This window comes from Saccoglossus kowalevskii, chromosome 4 (assembly GCF_978046115.1).
Source record: "Saccoglossus kowalevskii chromosome 4, keSacKowa6.1, whole genome shotgun sequence".
NCBI lineage: Eukaryota > Metazoa > Hemichordata > Enteropneusta > Harrimaniidae > Saccoglossus > Saccoglossus kowalevskii.
In genome coordinates, this window is record NC_140644.1 from 43,405,966 (window position 1) to 43,421,661 (window position 15,696).

A 15,696-nucleotide genomic window follows, 5' to 3' on the forward strand; every position below is an offset into this window, starting at 1 on the left:
TTTCTTCCTTATGTACCACCCAATCAGAGGACACATCTCTTTGTGATGTGAATTTTGCATAGAACCAAAAATATAAGTAGATAAAAAACCACCATCATTTCAATGCTACCTTCCGACATGCTCCAAAATATTTGAAGTGTCTATATGTCAATTATTTTATACTGATTTGTTATCTAGTTGGACATAATTTTGTAGTATACAACACAGGGTTCAATGTCAAGTCACATGGAATGTAGACATGTAAATAGAAATTAAATTTTGTCCAAAGCAATCTAGACGATGTTTACAAGTTCATTGCCAGTGCATCCCCAGAAAACACAGATGATAACCTAGAAATTCTCACCCTTGTCTGGTTTTAATAATCAGAAAATCTGTGAGAGGTAAACGATGTCTATAGATAGGACTGCGAAATAAATTATTTTCAAATGCTTGTAGCGACTGTCCTGGCTGTAGCGAACCGAGGAACGGTGATGAGTGGGCGTATACAGTCTCTCCGTATTTATAGTCAGGTGGTTTACTGTCTATACCAGGTTTCTGAAAATAAAGAATATTAATATCATAAATAAATCCAAGATTCCTGTTAATATTATGAACAAAGAATACTGTATTAAATGCATTAATTTGGTTAAATTTGCTAAATTAAATCCACACGAACATGTAAAATAACAATTGATATCATTGGCAAATTTGAAACACAGTGAAAAAGTGTACTATAATGCATGTCAGCATCCTTCATTTTATGTTTTGTCATATTACCTCAAACCCTGCAAATGGAAGTGTGCATGGAATCATGGGAAGAAATGGTGTGTATTGTGATAACTGTCATAAAGGTGATTGACAGGTCATACTTTGTTTCACCTCTGGAAGGACAGTGGGTTCTACCAGGTGTGACAATGCAATGTAAATGGTATTACAGTACAATGTACTTGCTCTATTAGAAGCAGATAGACATTAAATAAATGATGTGATAAAAATGAATCTGAAACCACACAATGCGACACGTTTTTTAAAATGAGATGTGCTTTCAAATAGAGGAAATATGGTATATGTGTTGTTCATTCTGAATAGATCACCACAATTCAGAATCCATAAATCAAAAAAAAAAAAAAAAAATGATTCTAAATAATATATCTATAGTTGTTTTACTCATGCATAAACTAAAAATTGTATTAAGTGTATGCGCTACTAATAGAGTATAATAACTAGGTTATTTAGATTTCTCAATAAAGACAAGAGATGTGTAAATATTACAGCAGGTCTCTGAAGTATTTGGGCAGCCAATTTGCAAACTTGCTAGCGAGTTGGATAACTGTTATGGTTTTGACTGAACGGTTGGCTTTTGAATCTCGCTGGCGCAGTCCTGTGGTCACGCCCACTCTGGGTGAATCTATATAACAGTAGGGGCCGTCATATTTGAGTTGAATGGTGTTTTCGCTTCCAAATATACCAGGGAAAGTGTTCTATTTTCTTAGTGTAATTGATTAATTAGGATCGATTGTCCATGCAAAAACGATGAATGAAGTTGAATTGTATTAGCAGTTGGTTTAATATTACCCCAACGAATCGTTTGGATGTCAACATTTATTTTCTCCTTGATTTGTAGGAAACTTTCTCAACTTTTCTCTTTATTTAGTTTCAATCAGTGTTCAAAATGGCTACCCCATATAGTAAATATCAGTGGATTAATCACATTTATCATAAAATCATTTGTACACCAGCTGACTGTGGCCATTCTCAGGCTGACCAGGGAAACTACTTTCACATTATCACGCCTTGCAAAGCAAATCATTCAGGGAAATCCAAACATGTACCAGGCTATGTAAACGCATTCTATGTTCTCTAATGCAATATAGACTCGACCAGAGTGGAAGCGACCACGAGTCGGCACCAGCGAGATTCGAGTTTACAAATTTGCTGCCCCAATACTTCTGAGACTTGCTCAATGCTGTAATTGTATTTTTTCAGGAAGTAGAATTCCCACTTTCAGGATTACAGGTGACAAGTGCATGAGAAATTCAGTTCTTTCCATTAGGATAAAATAACTCACTCGTTTGTAGTAATTTTTTATCTTTGTAGCCATTCCGACATTCATAATATGTGGTGGATATTCTTCACTATATTCAGCAAGTATCAAATCACCATCAGATCCAGTCAAGTCTTCTGGTGTTCTCATAAAAAACATCTCACCTCCACCCGATGCCAATCTTTCTTGCTCACGTTCCTAACAATGACAATCATACGATTTATTTGATAATATAATAGTGAAAAATGTCTAAAGTGAACATTTAATGTGCTGGGAAAATTGTTCAGTTTACAGAGGTCTGAAATCTGTGTAAACCAAACACCAATTGGACACCAAATTATTCAGTTTTAGGTGTTCAGTTTATACAATCACTCTGTGGGGAAGAACATGTGGTTCAGTTTAATAAGATTTTACTTATAAAAAAAAGTAAACTACTTATAATCTTAATAATAACAATGTATGTACCAGTGCATTCTTTATTCAAATGCAAGATGCATTAGAGGCATAATTCTAGAAAAAAATCCTGTGTGCTGAGAAGAAGGCACATTAACAATTAACAAGAAAGGCTTGGAGACTTTTATTAGTTTGCTATTTGAGATGCATACTGAAAAACATTGTGATACACAGTGCTGAAGTTTATATTACACTGACAGAAATTCAAAAGCATCTCTACCATAAGTTTAATTTAAATCAGATATCTGAAATTGGCTGAAAATAATTAGATAATCAATATGCAGTTTTCAACATTGACTAATCCTGTTCCCAGATCTATGTACCAAGTTTTAATGAAATTATGATTAATTGGTGGAGAAGTACGGTATATTAGATAATTACCGGTATTATTGATGTTTTTAAACCCAAAACTAGAGTGTCGCATTGTCTTGATTCATTAAAATCAGATGATTAGTACTTAATGAAAAGCTAAAAACTGACTATTTATTTTGCAAATAAGGTAATTAATATGTGCATATTTTAATATAAAACTAATCAGTTCTGCGTAATGTACATGTATGTACCAAGTTTTGTTGAAGTGTCATGATTAGTACTTAAGATATTGTTGGAAATGCAATGAATTCCTGAATTATTATGCAAATCATAGTTTGTTGATAAGAACTTTCATAACTTAATCTTCTAAACAAATACTAACACAAAAAACATGTGATCGTATTCACCTATCTCTCAGCTTACTAAAACCAAATACATATATGTTGCAAAGTACTATGCTCTGATAGCAATTATACTATTATTTGATTTTCCTCTGGTAGAAATGAATTGAAGAAACTTTCAATAAATAATGAACAAACTCAGACAATACGTGTCACATCAACACAACAGTACGTGTCACATCAACAGTACCTGTCACATCAACAATACTACCAATGTATGGTCTTTGTACATACTTATGGGATATAGAAAATTGTAAGTTTAAATCATCACATTATATATGCAGTATGGGCCCTGCATTATAATAATAATATTACTGTCATTATTATATTATAACCAGCATTATGTAACAATAAATATCATGAGCCAACTGTTTCCATGACAACATACCTTTGCTTTTTTTTTTATTTGTCTGAGTAACGGATACACAGGATGAAAGCCTGGACTCGCCATTGGTCCATGAGAATACCGTTTTATTGATGGTCGATGGAAGGACCTCAATTTGATTGGTCCATAATGTGTTGGAAAGAATGGCTGTCGTAGCTCCAATGCTGGCGTAGAATGCTGAATAAAAAAACAAAATTATTATTAAAATTATGCAATGATACTGTGCATATACCAAAGAGAAGATATTGTGTAGCATTTTGAAAATAAAGTTGCAAAACTTGATCACACTTGTTCAAATTTGACCTGGACCAAATATGGATCACAAAGCACAAATACCCTCATCATACTGAGTTGAGTTGAGTTAAATAGTTACCGTAACAAGAACAACCTATTACCTGTAACAATCCAGCCATGGCACTTCGTAATGAACTTTCTCTGGTATCTTTTGGATTATAGTACTCATCATTAGACAGATTAAATGAATCATTTTGTTCTATTTCATTGTAAGTCTACAGAGGAAATGAAACATAGTTCAACATTTTTAATTATTGCAGGCAGATGATATATATGCAAATCTACCGGTAATAGAGGAAGGAAAAGTCTGAAAACAGCAGCCAAATATGGAAATCAGGGCCAAATATGGATTTCAGGGGCAAATATGGAAACAGCAGCCAAAAATGGAAATCAGGGCCAAATATGGAAACAGCAGTCAAATATGGAAATCAGGGCCAAATATGGAAATCAGGGCCAAATATAGAGAATCAGTAGCCAAATATGGAAATCATGACCAATCATGTCTTCAGTGAGACTGGTACTGGGCATCTGCAATGCATTATGAGAGAAAACTTCTCATCGAATATACTACACTGTATCTTATTGGGAAACTTATCAATATTAGAATTCATCACAATTTTTTTAATCTAATACCGGATTCTGTCTTAAATTCACCCTGGGCCATTAAACGGCAGTTTAGCTTTTAAAAAAAATAAAATGCGCTCAGAGCGATTAAGGTGTTATTTTAATCTTTTCTGATGCCTAAAAGTTTTACCATAGCCATTGACAACTATTCAAGAGTATGATGTTTATTTCCACTAGCGTGAATGGATAAAGCTTCGTTTCGACAGTGAGCTGTTTTTACTGTAAACAATGTTAATTATTTTTCAAATGCTCAGTTTATCTTTTGAAAACAACTAATTTTTCAATTAAAAAAGAAATCATGTCGCTTTTCTATCAACAACATCGGCAAATCTCTCTCGTGCTGCGTTCAATAACATTAATATATTTAAATGAGCTATGGTAATTTGAACACGTTGGTATTTTGATTGGTTAATTAGCTATTTGACCTGTCAGGTCAAAGAACACCGTCCCAGGTCAAAACATGGCGGATATTCATTTCTACAGCATCAAGCGTTTAAAATGCGACCGGAATCATTCGCTCACGATGAAATAAGTTGAAATTTATTTGCATTTCATAACAATTCAACGAATTTATTTTTTGCACGTTATTATAATCACTACTAGGAAATAATCAACAATTGTCAAAAAAAAAAGGATACGAGCCAACTATACCAAAACTGCACCGAGATTATATATTGCTTGATAATATTTCAAAGTTCGAGAACAAAAAATTTCCCTAATCCAGGATTCCAAGAACCAGATTCTCATCATTTGGATCCAATTGCCATGTTGGCGGTGATGGAATTCTTTCCATATTCTACATACCTGTGGTTCAGGTTTTGTAACGCCAGATTTTTCAAGCAATATTTTTGATCTTCTTGGCTCCTTCTTCTCCTTGACTTGTGTACTAGATTCCTGATTGGGATCTTTATCATCCGGGATCCCAAGAACCAGATTCTCATCATTTGGATCTAATTGCAACATTGGCGGTGATGGAATTCTTTCCATATTCTACAAGAAAAAACAAAATGTTGGCAGATAGCGATGTTTGAAATTTCTTAGGCAGGTATAAAACTTTCAAATTTCAACAGCCCTTTTTTAAAGATTATTTTCAACTACTTCTGATCCAATTCTAAGTGAGCATACCAAGTCATTTTGTTTACCAAAAAGAGATAACCACAATGTTAAGCCAATGCAGATTTTCAAACACGTTCCACCAAAATTTCCCAAAATATATGTACCAAACTCACCAACATCATGTTGCACCAAGACTACACTGACTATACTGACTGATAATTACTTGAGTTCCGACACACACATAATTGCTAACGACGATGATGATGACAACGCCAGCCAGACAAGCAATTAAAGGCAAGGCAAAAATGTATAATCACCTGAGCATCCCAAATGATTTTATCTTCCCATCTTCCATAAACAAGTTCTTCATTTTCAACAGGAAAAATAGAAAACCAGGTATCCTTCTTTTTCTCATGTTTTTGCTGCTGTTGATGTTGGTCTGAAAAAATAATAATCAATTAGCAAATAACCTTTCCAACACTAATGGCTTGAAAGATAACTTATTAAGAGTGTCAACTTTTCTCTAGAAAAATGTTAAATATTTTTTTCAAAACAGAGAAATACACTGAACATTGACACTGTAAACTGCTTAATTTTAAAAGCATATATTGGACGTACCGTTAAAATCCTATTATAAGCCGTAGTTTATATTACAATGTATCAAATAAAAAATTGGGATCACCAGCTCAAGTTCGGGGTGCGGTTTCTATTACGTACATATTGCAATCACGAAATGGGCGTGGTCATTTTTTCACACATCACTTGCACAAAACAAACAATACATCGTACAATCTATAAGCGTAACTCCAATTTAGATGTCAGGAAAGAGTGATAAGCGTCACGTCACAGAAAAACTGTTCACATGAAAAAAAAATACTTAGTATATTTAGTGTAATATGCATTTATTATTTTAATTTTCTTCGTAACGAAAGTATATTCTGACAGGAGTTTTAAATAAAAACAAGCACTAAAAACGTACGGTACCGCGGGTACGGTAACGCAATCCGGCCATGCTTCGACTCACAAGTGAATAACTTACTTGTACTTGATTGTTGATTATTACTCAGTAGTGATTATAATAACGCACGAAAAATAAATTCGTTGAATTGTTATCAAATGCAAGCAAATTCAACTTAGTTTCACCGTAAGCGAATTATTTTGGTCACATGTAAACAATCGATGCAATACGACATCCGCCATGTAGATTGAATGCACACGAGATGTTACTTGACCAGATCAGTCAAGTCGCTAATTAACCAATCAAAATGCTGGATGGTGCCCACGTGTTCAAATTACCCTGGTTCATTTAAATATGGTGAACAAAACCCGGAAGAGATTTACCTAAAATGTAGTGTGATCTTTTGGCTTTGATTTCGACATGACTTTTTTTTTAAATCAAGAAATTAGTTGTTTTCGAAAGATAAACTGAAAAAGCATTGAGCATTGAAAAAGCATTTAACAGTTTTTTGGTGATAACAGCTCATTGTCGAAAACTTGCGACTCACGGATGTATTCATAAGGAGTACTGACAAAAGTTGTCGCAAGAACAAAAGCAGTTTCACTGCGTGTTTGACATCCTAACACAACTGAACAATAAAGAGGTGTGAATATTTTTAGGCATGTTGTCGAAACAAATGAATAGGATTAGGAACAATGTACCAGCTGGTTGAAACAAGTCAGTCACGGTCTTGTTGAATTGGGGGTGCGGTTACTAATAGGTACTTTTCATGTTTTCAATTTTTGTTGAGAAGTCTTTAACACTGAAGCCGAAATCGGGGGGTGCGGGGTGCGGTTACTATTAGGTATGTAGTTATAAGCATATATTGGACGTACTGTAAACTACTTAATTTTTCCTGATAACAATTTTTGCGATATGATTATTTTATAGCATTTGTGGAGGAAAATTGTTGCCAATGTCACTGACACTCCTTGTGTAAGAGCCAAGAGGATCAATGCTTAAAATTCAATAATTTTTCACTGACTTGTGAAATCAATGCTTGAAATCCAATAATTTTTCACTGACTTGTGAAATCAATGCTTGAAATCCAATAATTTTTCACTGACTTGTGAAATCAATGCTTAAAATCCAATAATTTTTCACTGACTTGTGAAATCAATGCTTGAAATCCAATAATTTTTCACTGACTTGTGAAATCAATGCTTGAAATCCAATAATTTTTCACTGACTTGTGAAATCAATGCTTGAAATCCAATAGTTTTTCACTGACTTGTGAAATTAATGCTTGAAATCCAATAATTTTTCACTGACTTGTGAAATCAATGCTTGAAATCCAATAATTTTTCACTGACTTGTGAAATTAATGCTTAAAATCCAATAATTTTTCACTGACTTGTGAAATCAATGCTTGAAATCCAATAACTTTTCACTGACTTGTGAAATTAATGCTTAAAATCCAATAATTTTTCACTGACTTGTGAAATCAATGCTTGAAATCCAATAATTTTTCACTGACTTGTGAAATCAATGCTTGAAATCCAATAATTTTTCACTGACTTGTGAAATCAATGTTTGAAATCCAATAGTTTTTCACTGACTTGTGAAATCAATGCTTGAAATCCAATAACTTTTCACTGACTTGTGAAATTAATGCTTATAATCCAATAATTTTTCACTGACTTGTGAAATTCATGAAAATTTGTCTGTAGTGAAATAAAAGTGATTTACAATATTCCACTGTAGACACATGGTGCAGGTGAAATAAAAGTGATTTACAATATTCCACTGTAGACACATGGGTGCGATATCAACTTCCTTCACCATGCAGTGTTTAAACTCTTATGAAAGATTTATATATATATATATATATATATTCCTATTTTTTTAAAAATATTTTGAAGGAATTTAACTTAATAATGATGATTGTGAGTAGATACTAGTGTATATAATTTAATATAACTACCACACAGATTCTATTAAAATGGTACAAGGCAACAGAGGGGATGCGACTATTAGAGCATCTACACATATGAGTAACAATGAATGCAATATTGTATGTCAATATTCTGGTAATCATCAGGAGTTATACTAATATACAATAATATGTACAATGTACCTGTTTTTTCGAAGGATTTAGACAAATATGAAATGAACTCACTGCTGAGAGCTTGTTTAGTCATCTGAGCCACTGTCTTGGTTTGTATCTGAGGACCAGGTGTCGGCATTTTTAAAGCATTAGTCGTGTTTAAGTAATCAGAATGTTTATTACCTGAATAGAGAGAAATAATAATACATATCAAGATTAGAGAATGTGTCAACTTGTATAATATGACTTAACATCAAAACATTTTTAAAATAAGAAGACGCCATGTTATTATTTTGATTCATACAAAATCTTCATCTAAGAAACTTTTGTGATTGATGTTTGGATAATCCTGATGCATATTGGATTTTGTGATTGATGTTTGGATAATCCTGATGCATGTAGGATTTTGTGATTGATGTTTGGATAATCCTGATGCATGTAGGATTTTGTGATTGATGTTTGGATAATCCTGATGCATATAGGATTTTGTGATTGATGTTTGGATAATCCTGATGCATAGAGGATTTTGTGATTGATGTTTGGATAATCCTGATGCATATAGGATTTTGTGATTGATGTTTGGATAATCCTGATGCATAGAGGATTTTGTGATTGATGTTTGGATAATCCTGATGCATATAGGATTTTGTGATTGATGTTTGGATAATCCTGATGCATAGAGGATTTTGTGATTGATGTTTGGATAATCCTGATGCATAGAGGATTTTGTGATTGATGTTTGGATAATCCTGATGCATATAGGATTTTGTGATTGATGTTTGGATAATCCTGATGCATATAGGATTTTGTGATTGATGTTTGGATAATCCTGATGCGTATAGGATTTTGTGATTGATGTTTGGATAATCCTGATGCATATAGGATTTTGTGATTGATGTTTCGATAATCCTGATGCTTAGAGGATTTTGTGATTGATGTTTGGATAATCCTGATGCATATAGGATTTTGTGATTGATGTTTGGATAATCCTGATGCATATAGAATTTTGTGATTGATGTTTGGATAATCCTGATGCATATCGGATTTTGTGATTGATGTTTGGATAATCCTGATGAATATAGGATTTTGTGATTGATGTTTGGATAATCCTGATCCATATAGGATTTTGTGATTGATGTTTGAATAATCCTGATGCATATAGGATTTTGTGATTGATGTTTGGATAATCCTGATGCATATAGGATTTTGTGATTGATGTTTGGATAATCCTGATGCATATAGGATTTTGTGATTGATGTTTGGATAATCCTGATGCATATAGAATTTTGTGATTATGTTTGGATAATCCTGATGCATATAGGATTTTGTGATTGATGTTTGGATAATCCTGATCCATATAGGATTTTGTGATTGATGTTTGGATAATCCTGATGCATTTTGGATTTTGTGATTGATGTTTGGATAATCCTGATGCATATCGGATTTTGTGATTGATGTTTGGATAATCCTGATGCATATAGGATTTTGTGATTGATGTTTGGATAATCCTGATCCATATAGGATTTTGTGATTGATATTTGGATAATCCTGATGCATATAGGATTTTGTGATTGATGTTTGGATAATCCTGATGCTTAGAGGATTTTGTGATTGATGTTTGGATTATCCTGATGCATGTAGGATTTTGTGATTGATGTTTGGATAATCCTGATGCATAGAGGATTTTGTGATTGATGTTTGGATAATCCTGATGCATGTAGGATTTTGTGATTGATGTTTGGATAATCCTGATGCATATAGGATTTTGTGATTGATGTTTGGATAATCCTGATGCATATAGGATTTTGTGATTGATGTTTGGATAATCCTGATGCATAGAAGATTTTGTGATTGATGTTTGGATAATCCTGATGCACAGAGGATTTTGTGATTGATGTTTGGATAATCCTGATGCATATAGGATTTTGTGATTGATGTTTGGATAATCCTGATGCATGTAGGATTTTGTGATTGATGTTTGGATAATCCTGATGCATAGAGGATTTTATGATTGATGTTTGGATAATCCTGATGCATAGAGGATTTTGTGATTGATGTTTGGATAATCCTGATGCATATAAGATTTTATGATTGATGTTTGGATAATCCTGATGCATGTAGGATTTTGTGATTGATGTTTGGATAATCCTGATGCATAGAGGATTTTGTGATTGATGTTTGGATAATCCTGATGCATATAAGATTTTGTGATTGATGTTTGGATAATCCTGATGCATATGGGATTTTGTGATTGATGTTTGGATAATCCTGATGCTTAGAGGATTTTGTGATTGATGTTTGGATAATCCTGATGCATGTAGGATTTTGTGATTGATGTTTGGATAATCCTGATGCATGTAGGATTTTGTGATTGATGTTTGGATAATCCTGATGCATAGAGGATTTTATGATTGATGTTTGGATAATCCTGATGCATAGAGGATTTTGTGATTGATGTTTGGATAATCCTGATGCATGTAGGATTTTGTGATTGATGTTTGGATAATCCTGATGCATATAAGATTTTGTGATTGATGTTTGGATAATCCTGATGCATAGAGGATTTTGTGATTGATGTTTGGATAATCCTGATGCATATAGGATTTTGTGATTGATGTTTGGATAATCCTGATGCATAGAGGATTTTGTGATTGATGTTTGGATAATCCTGATGCATATAAGATTTTGTGATTGATGTTTGGATAATCCTGATGCATATAGGATTTTGTGATTGATGTTTGGATAATCCTGATGCTTAGAGGATTTTGTGATTGATGTTTGGATAATTCTGATGCATGTAGGATTTTGTGATTGATGTTTGGATAATCCTGATGCATAGAGGATTTTGTGATTGATGTTTGGATAATCCTGATGCTTAGAGGATTTTGTGATTGATGTTTGGATAATCCTGATGCATGTAGGATTTTGTGATTGATGTTTGGATAATCCTGATGCAGAAAAGTCTCGACTGACAATAATGCTGACAATGTTAGATAAACACGCATTGTTTGCGACGGAAAGCTTATCACCCGTTATATTAGAATCGTCAACAACAGAGTATACAGATAAGATGTTATAATTTAAACCCTTCCAAAAATAAAAATATCCGCGAAACGGTAGTTGTAGTCTTTTCTTCTAGCATTTTAAAACAGTAATTTAAGCAACGTTATTTTGCAATTTCGATTTTTTTGTAAACCTGGGATGATGTATCAAGGTCTAAAGTAACAGTTTTATCAATTTTTGAAAAATCAAGAAAAAAGTGAAAATTTCCCTTCTCGCTACCTTAAAAAGGTTGATGTGAAATGTCCCACTAAAAAATGGTATGTCCCAAACAGTACACCTTACCCATATGCCCCACTAAAAATGGTATGTCCCAAACAGTACACCTTACCCATATGCCCCACTAAAAATGGTATGTCCCAAACAGTACACCTTACCCATATGTAAATTATACAAATGAGCTGTTCTATTAGCACTTGTAGGTATCCAACCAGCTCTTGTCATGGCTATACTGTTCATTATTCTATTTTTAGATTCCTCCCCATTCCATACAACATCGTCTTCCCAGTGCATCTGTGTCACCATCTGAAAACACTCGTCTGGTGCTTTGAATGTTTGGTTTTCTTTATCTTCCAAATCTTCATCAGATTTGTCAGAGTTTTCATCTGTTGGTTTTGTAGCATCCTTCTCTTCTGTATTCTCATTTTCCTGAAAACAATTGATATAATTAAAGTCATTAAAATTATTCACACTTTATGATGTCTGTTCAAAATCAAGTTCGATGGTCCTTTTACTTTAATAATAATGAAGCCATTCCTGCCAAAAGTGACTAAGTTAGGTTGGTTACAGCTTAAAAGTGCAAAGTTAGGTGGCTCAACAATACAGAAGTTCAGTACCGTAAAAACGCTATTAATTCGTAGTAGTAAAAATAATTATTTTTTCAAGTGCGCGAATTAATAGCGTAAAAACCAGAAATTATTGGTTTTTGGTGAGCGAATTTAAAGAGTACTTTAAGATCGATTCAAAAAGGGGCTGTTTTCCACCACTCAGTGTCTATAAAATTTTCTAATAAGAGTCCACCAATTTTGGCTAAATATTTCTTGTGCTCAGATTCTCTGTTAGGGGCATATGTGTTCACTAATAAATATGGGATATCATCAATAACTGCTTTTAATAAAATAAACCTCCCCTCTGGGTCCGGAATAAACCTGCTTACTGATATTTTGATATTGCTGGCAATCACCATTACTCCCCTACTTGTACCTGTACCGTGAGAGTACCAACACTGTCCCTTGAATTGTGAGGACCAAAAGGGCTCATCAGCCGTTTTACTGTGCATTTCCTGTAGGAATGTAAGATTGACGCTCTTCCCGACTAACCAGCTGGCAAGCTTTTTCCTCTTTTTGGGGTTTTGCAGCCCTCTAGTGTTGAATGTTAAGGTGGAAAAATCCATTCCTTAAGGAGTTTTATATACACAATGCCTTCCCAGGTTTTCAGCTTAATTTTGCCCATTTTTAAAATAACATGTAAACAAGCAGCCTATCGGCTGAGATAGCTCCGCTGTTAGCAATGCACATTCCAATTAAAGAACTGAAGACATCATTAGAAAATGAACAATATGTATAGTATCAAAGCAATCGGTCGAAAATATCACTTTCTACCAAAAATTACAAAAATATTCACCAAAATTTGAGAATTAAAGATATCATGAAATGAACAAATCTGAGTTAGAACCACATGTAGTACCTATATATGTAATATCAAAGCAATCAGACTTACAGTTTTTAACAAGAAGTTGAAAATATCACTTTTTACCAAAAATTACAAAAATATTCACCAAAATTAGAGAATTAAAGATATCATTACAAAATGAACAAATCCACAGAGGTCCACATGTTGTACCTATATATGTAATATCAAAGCAATTGCACTTGCGGTTTTTAACAAGAAGTCGAAAATATCACTTTTTACCAAAAATGACAAAAATATTCACCAAAATTAGAGAATTGAAGATATCAAATAGAAATGAACAAACCTAAGAGAGGTCTACCCAAGGTACATATACACCAAGTATCAAAGCATTCAAGTCGAAAAAGTAAAACATTGACACGGACGACGGACAATCACTCATATGATAAGCTCCGCTCGACAAAGTCGACAGCGGAGCTAAAAAGAAACCACAAAGGTGGTTAACAAGAGTATGAAAATAACAAGAGTGGTGAGTAACAGAGTGTAACAATACTGCATGATAGATATAAAACAGAGCAGTAACAATGTAATCAGCTCACATCAATTTGAACTAACATAACTGGAATGCGAGAAGTTACAAAACACTTTTCAGCAAGATATTTGCCAAAACAAACTCAAACTGTGGGTGGACGGAAGAGTTAGTAATTGTATTAATGGAGATTGTAACAATTAACCATTTACTTATCTGAACTTCAGAAATTCGTGTAAACACAGTCCACCAATGTGATTTAACACATGGTGACCGTCTGTTGGTTAAACATTAGATTAAACTGTTCGAGTTCAGAGTTTTTCACTTAATGTCACTCGCACGAATTGCTTTCATCTTGCCGTCTTCCGTTTCCATCATCAATGTGGCAGGTACTTTCCATTGGATATAACTTTTAAAGTTCTTTTCTGGATGTTCCATCTTCTTTTTCTTTCTATATTCCAGTAGTTTCTTTCTCTCTTTTAACACCTCTTTGCTGACATCGTCGGTAACATACACACTTTTTCCGTGGAACAGGTTGTTCTTCAATGATGCCGGTGCTGCGTAGAGTATTTTCCTTGCTATGCTAGCGTCGAGAAAGGCTACTTTGATCATTCTTGTTTTTCCTGGTTGCCTGAATGTCGGAGCGCGGTGGGCCCTTTGAATGGACACGCGTTCGGGAAGGTCCCTAACTTGCATATGGCCGTTAACAAACTTTCTAATAAAATCGGCGCAATTGCCTTCTGCCTTTTCTGCTCCTTCCTCTATGTTATGGAAATTCAAGTTTATCCGCCTACCTCGGTTTTCATAAGTCGTCACTGTGCTCTTCCGATCTCTTTATTTGTTGCTCCGCTTCATTCAGTCTCATTCGCAATTCCTCTAGTTCACCCCTGTCCACCATCTTGTTTTCTGCTTGCTCTATACGGTAACTCACAGAGTCAATCGATTCTTGCATGTCTTCAACTTTCTGATGTAGTTCACCGACTTTTATAACCAGGGGTTCTACTTTCACGAATTCCTCTTTGATTTTGAATAGTAGCTTGACTATTATTTCCTCCATTTCCTTGTGATTCATTTGAATAATTTTAGTTAGGTCTCCATCTTCTATCATCTGCTCGTGTTTCTTTGACTTTTCAGTTTGGCGTGTCATCATTTCATTTACTCTTCTTTTTCCTGTTTCTGTTCCCTGCTGATTGCCTGATGGTTTGTTTTTGCTCTTGCTGCTCATTTTATGTTATTTATTGCCTGGTTCCCGCTATTTATACAGATTTTACAGAGCCGATTTTTTCCCTCTTTACTCAGATTCGCGCATGTGCCCTCTGTCCTCCAATGAACATGATTACAGAAGGTTGTTTTAGTGCCTCTGAGACTCGTGGCTAGCGACATTCATGGCCTATAGTCGGGCAGAGAACACGCACTGCTTCAAGAATCTTACACCATGTTACACTTGAAATGGCAAAGGTCTTTCTGTACACAAACAAACAATGAACACGTGGCTACAAAGTAGCCGTCTGGCTGCACAGCCACTGGCAATACCGTCAGACACAAATTATTAATATTGTTCGACAAGTCATCAGTAGTGAAGCCGTCAAACCAATCACCATCGTCGTGGTCGCCGTTTAAAAACAGATCGGCAATGATTTCTGCTATTTCAGTGTTGCTTCGGATAAGGTGGTCTTCTGCCCCGTTGATTGCATTTGTTATGCCACAGACTTTGAAATCATTGATGGCCAATGCACCAATTTCTGCCACGCATTCACAATCCAGTCCAGGATGGTCTGTTTATCAGCTGCTGATCGGCGAGATTCCGAATCATGATTTCTAAATTGATGGACTTCCGACTATCGATTGACAATGAAATGTTTCTAAGACCCAAGAAGGGTGATTTT

The 15,696-nt window shown here is 34.4% G+C and overlaps 1 protein-coding gene across 1 annotated transcript in view; it reads right to left on the bottom strand.

Annotated features, from left to right (window-relative positions):
- LOC102803674 (transcription initiation factor TFIID subunit 1-like) overlaps positions 1-15,696 on the bottom strand; it is a 63,868-nt gene that overhangs the window by 36,637 nt on the left and 11,535 nt on the right. The window contains exons 7-14 of the mRNA XM_085498156.1: positions 12,030-12,300; positions 8,665-8,775; positions 5,866-5,987; positions 5,297-5,482; positions 3,970-4,083; positions 3,578-3,751; positions 2,048-2,221; positions 344-534 (exon numbers count right to left, since the gene is read on the bottom strand). Of these exons, the coding sequence (XP_085354282.1) occupies positions 344-534; positions 2,048-2,221; positions 3,578-3,751; positions 3,970-4,083; positions 5,297-5,482; positions 5,866-5,987; positions 8,665-8,775; positions 12,030-12,300 (1,343 nt within the window). The remainder of the gene's footprint in view (positions 1-343; positions 535-2,047; positions 2,222-3,577; positions 3,752-3,969; positions 4,084-5,296; positions 5,483-5,865; positions 5,988-8,664; positions 8,776-12,029; positions 12,301-15,696) is intronic.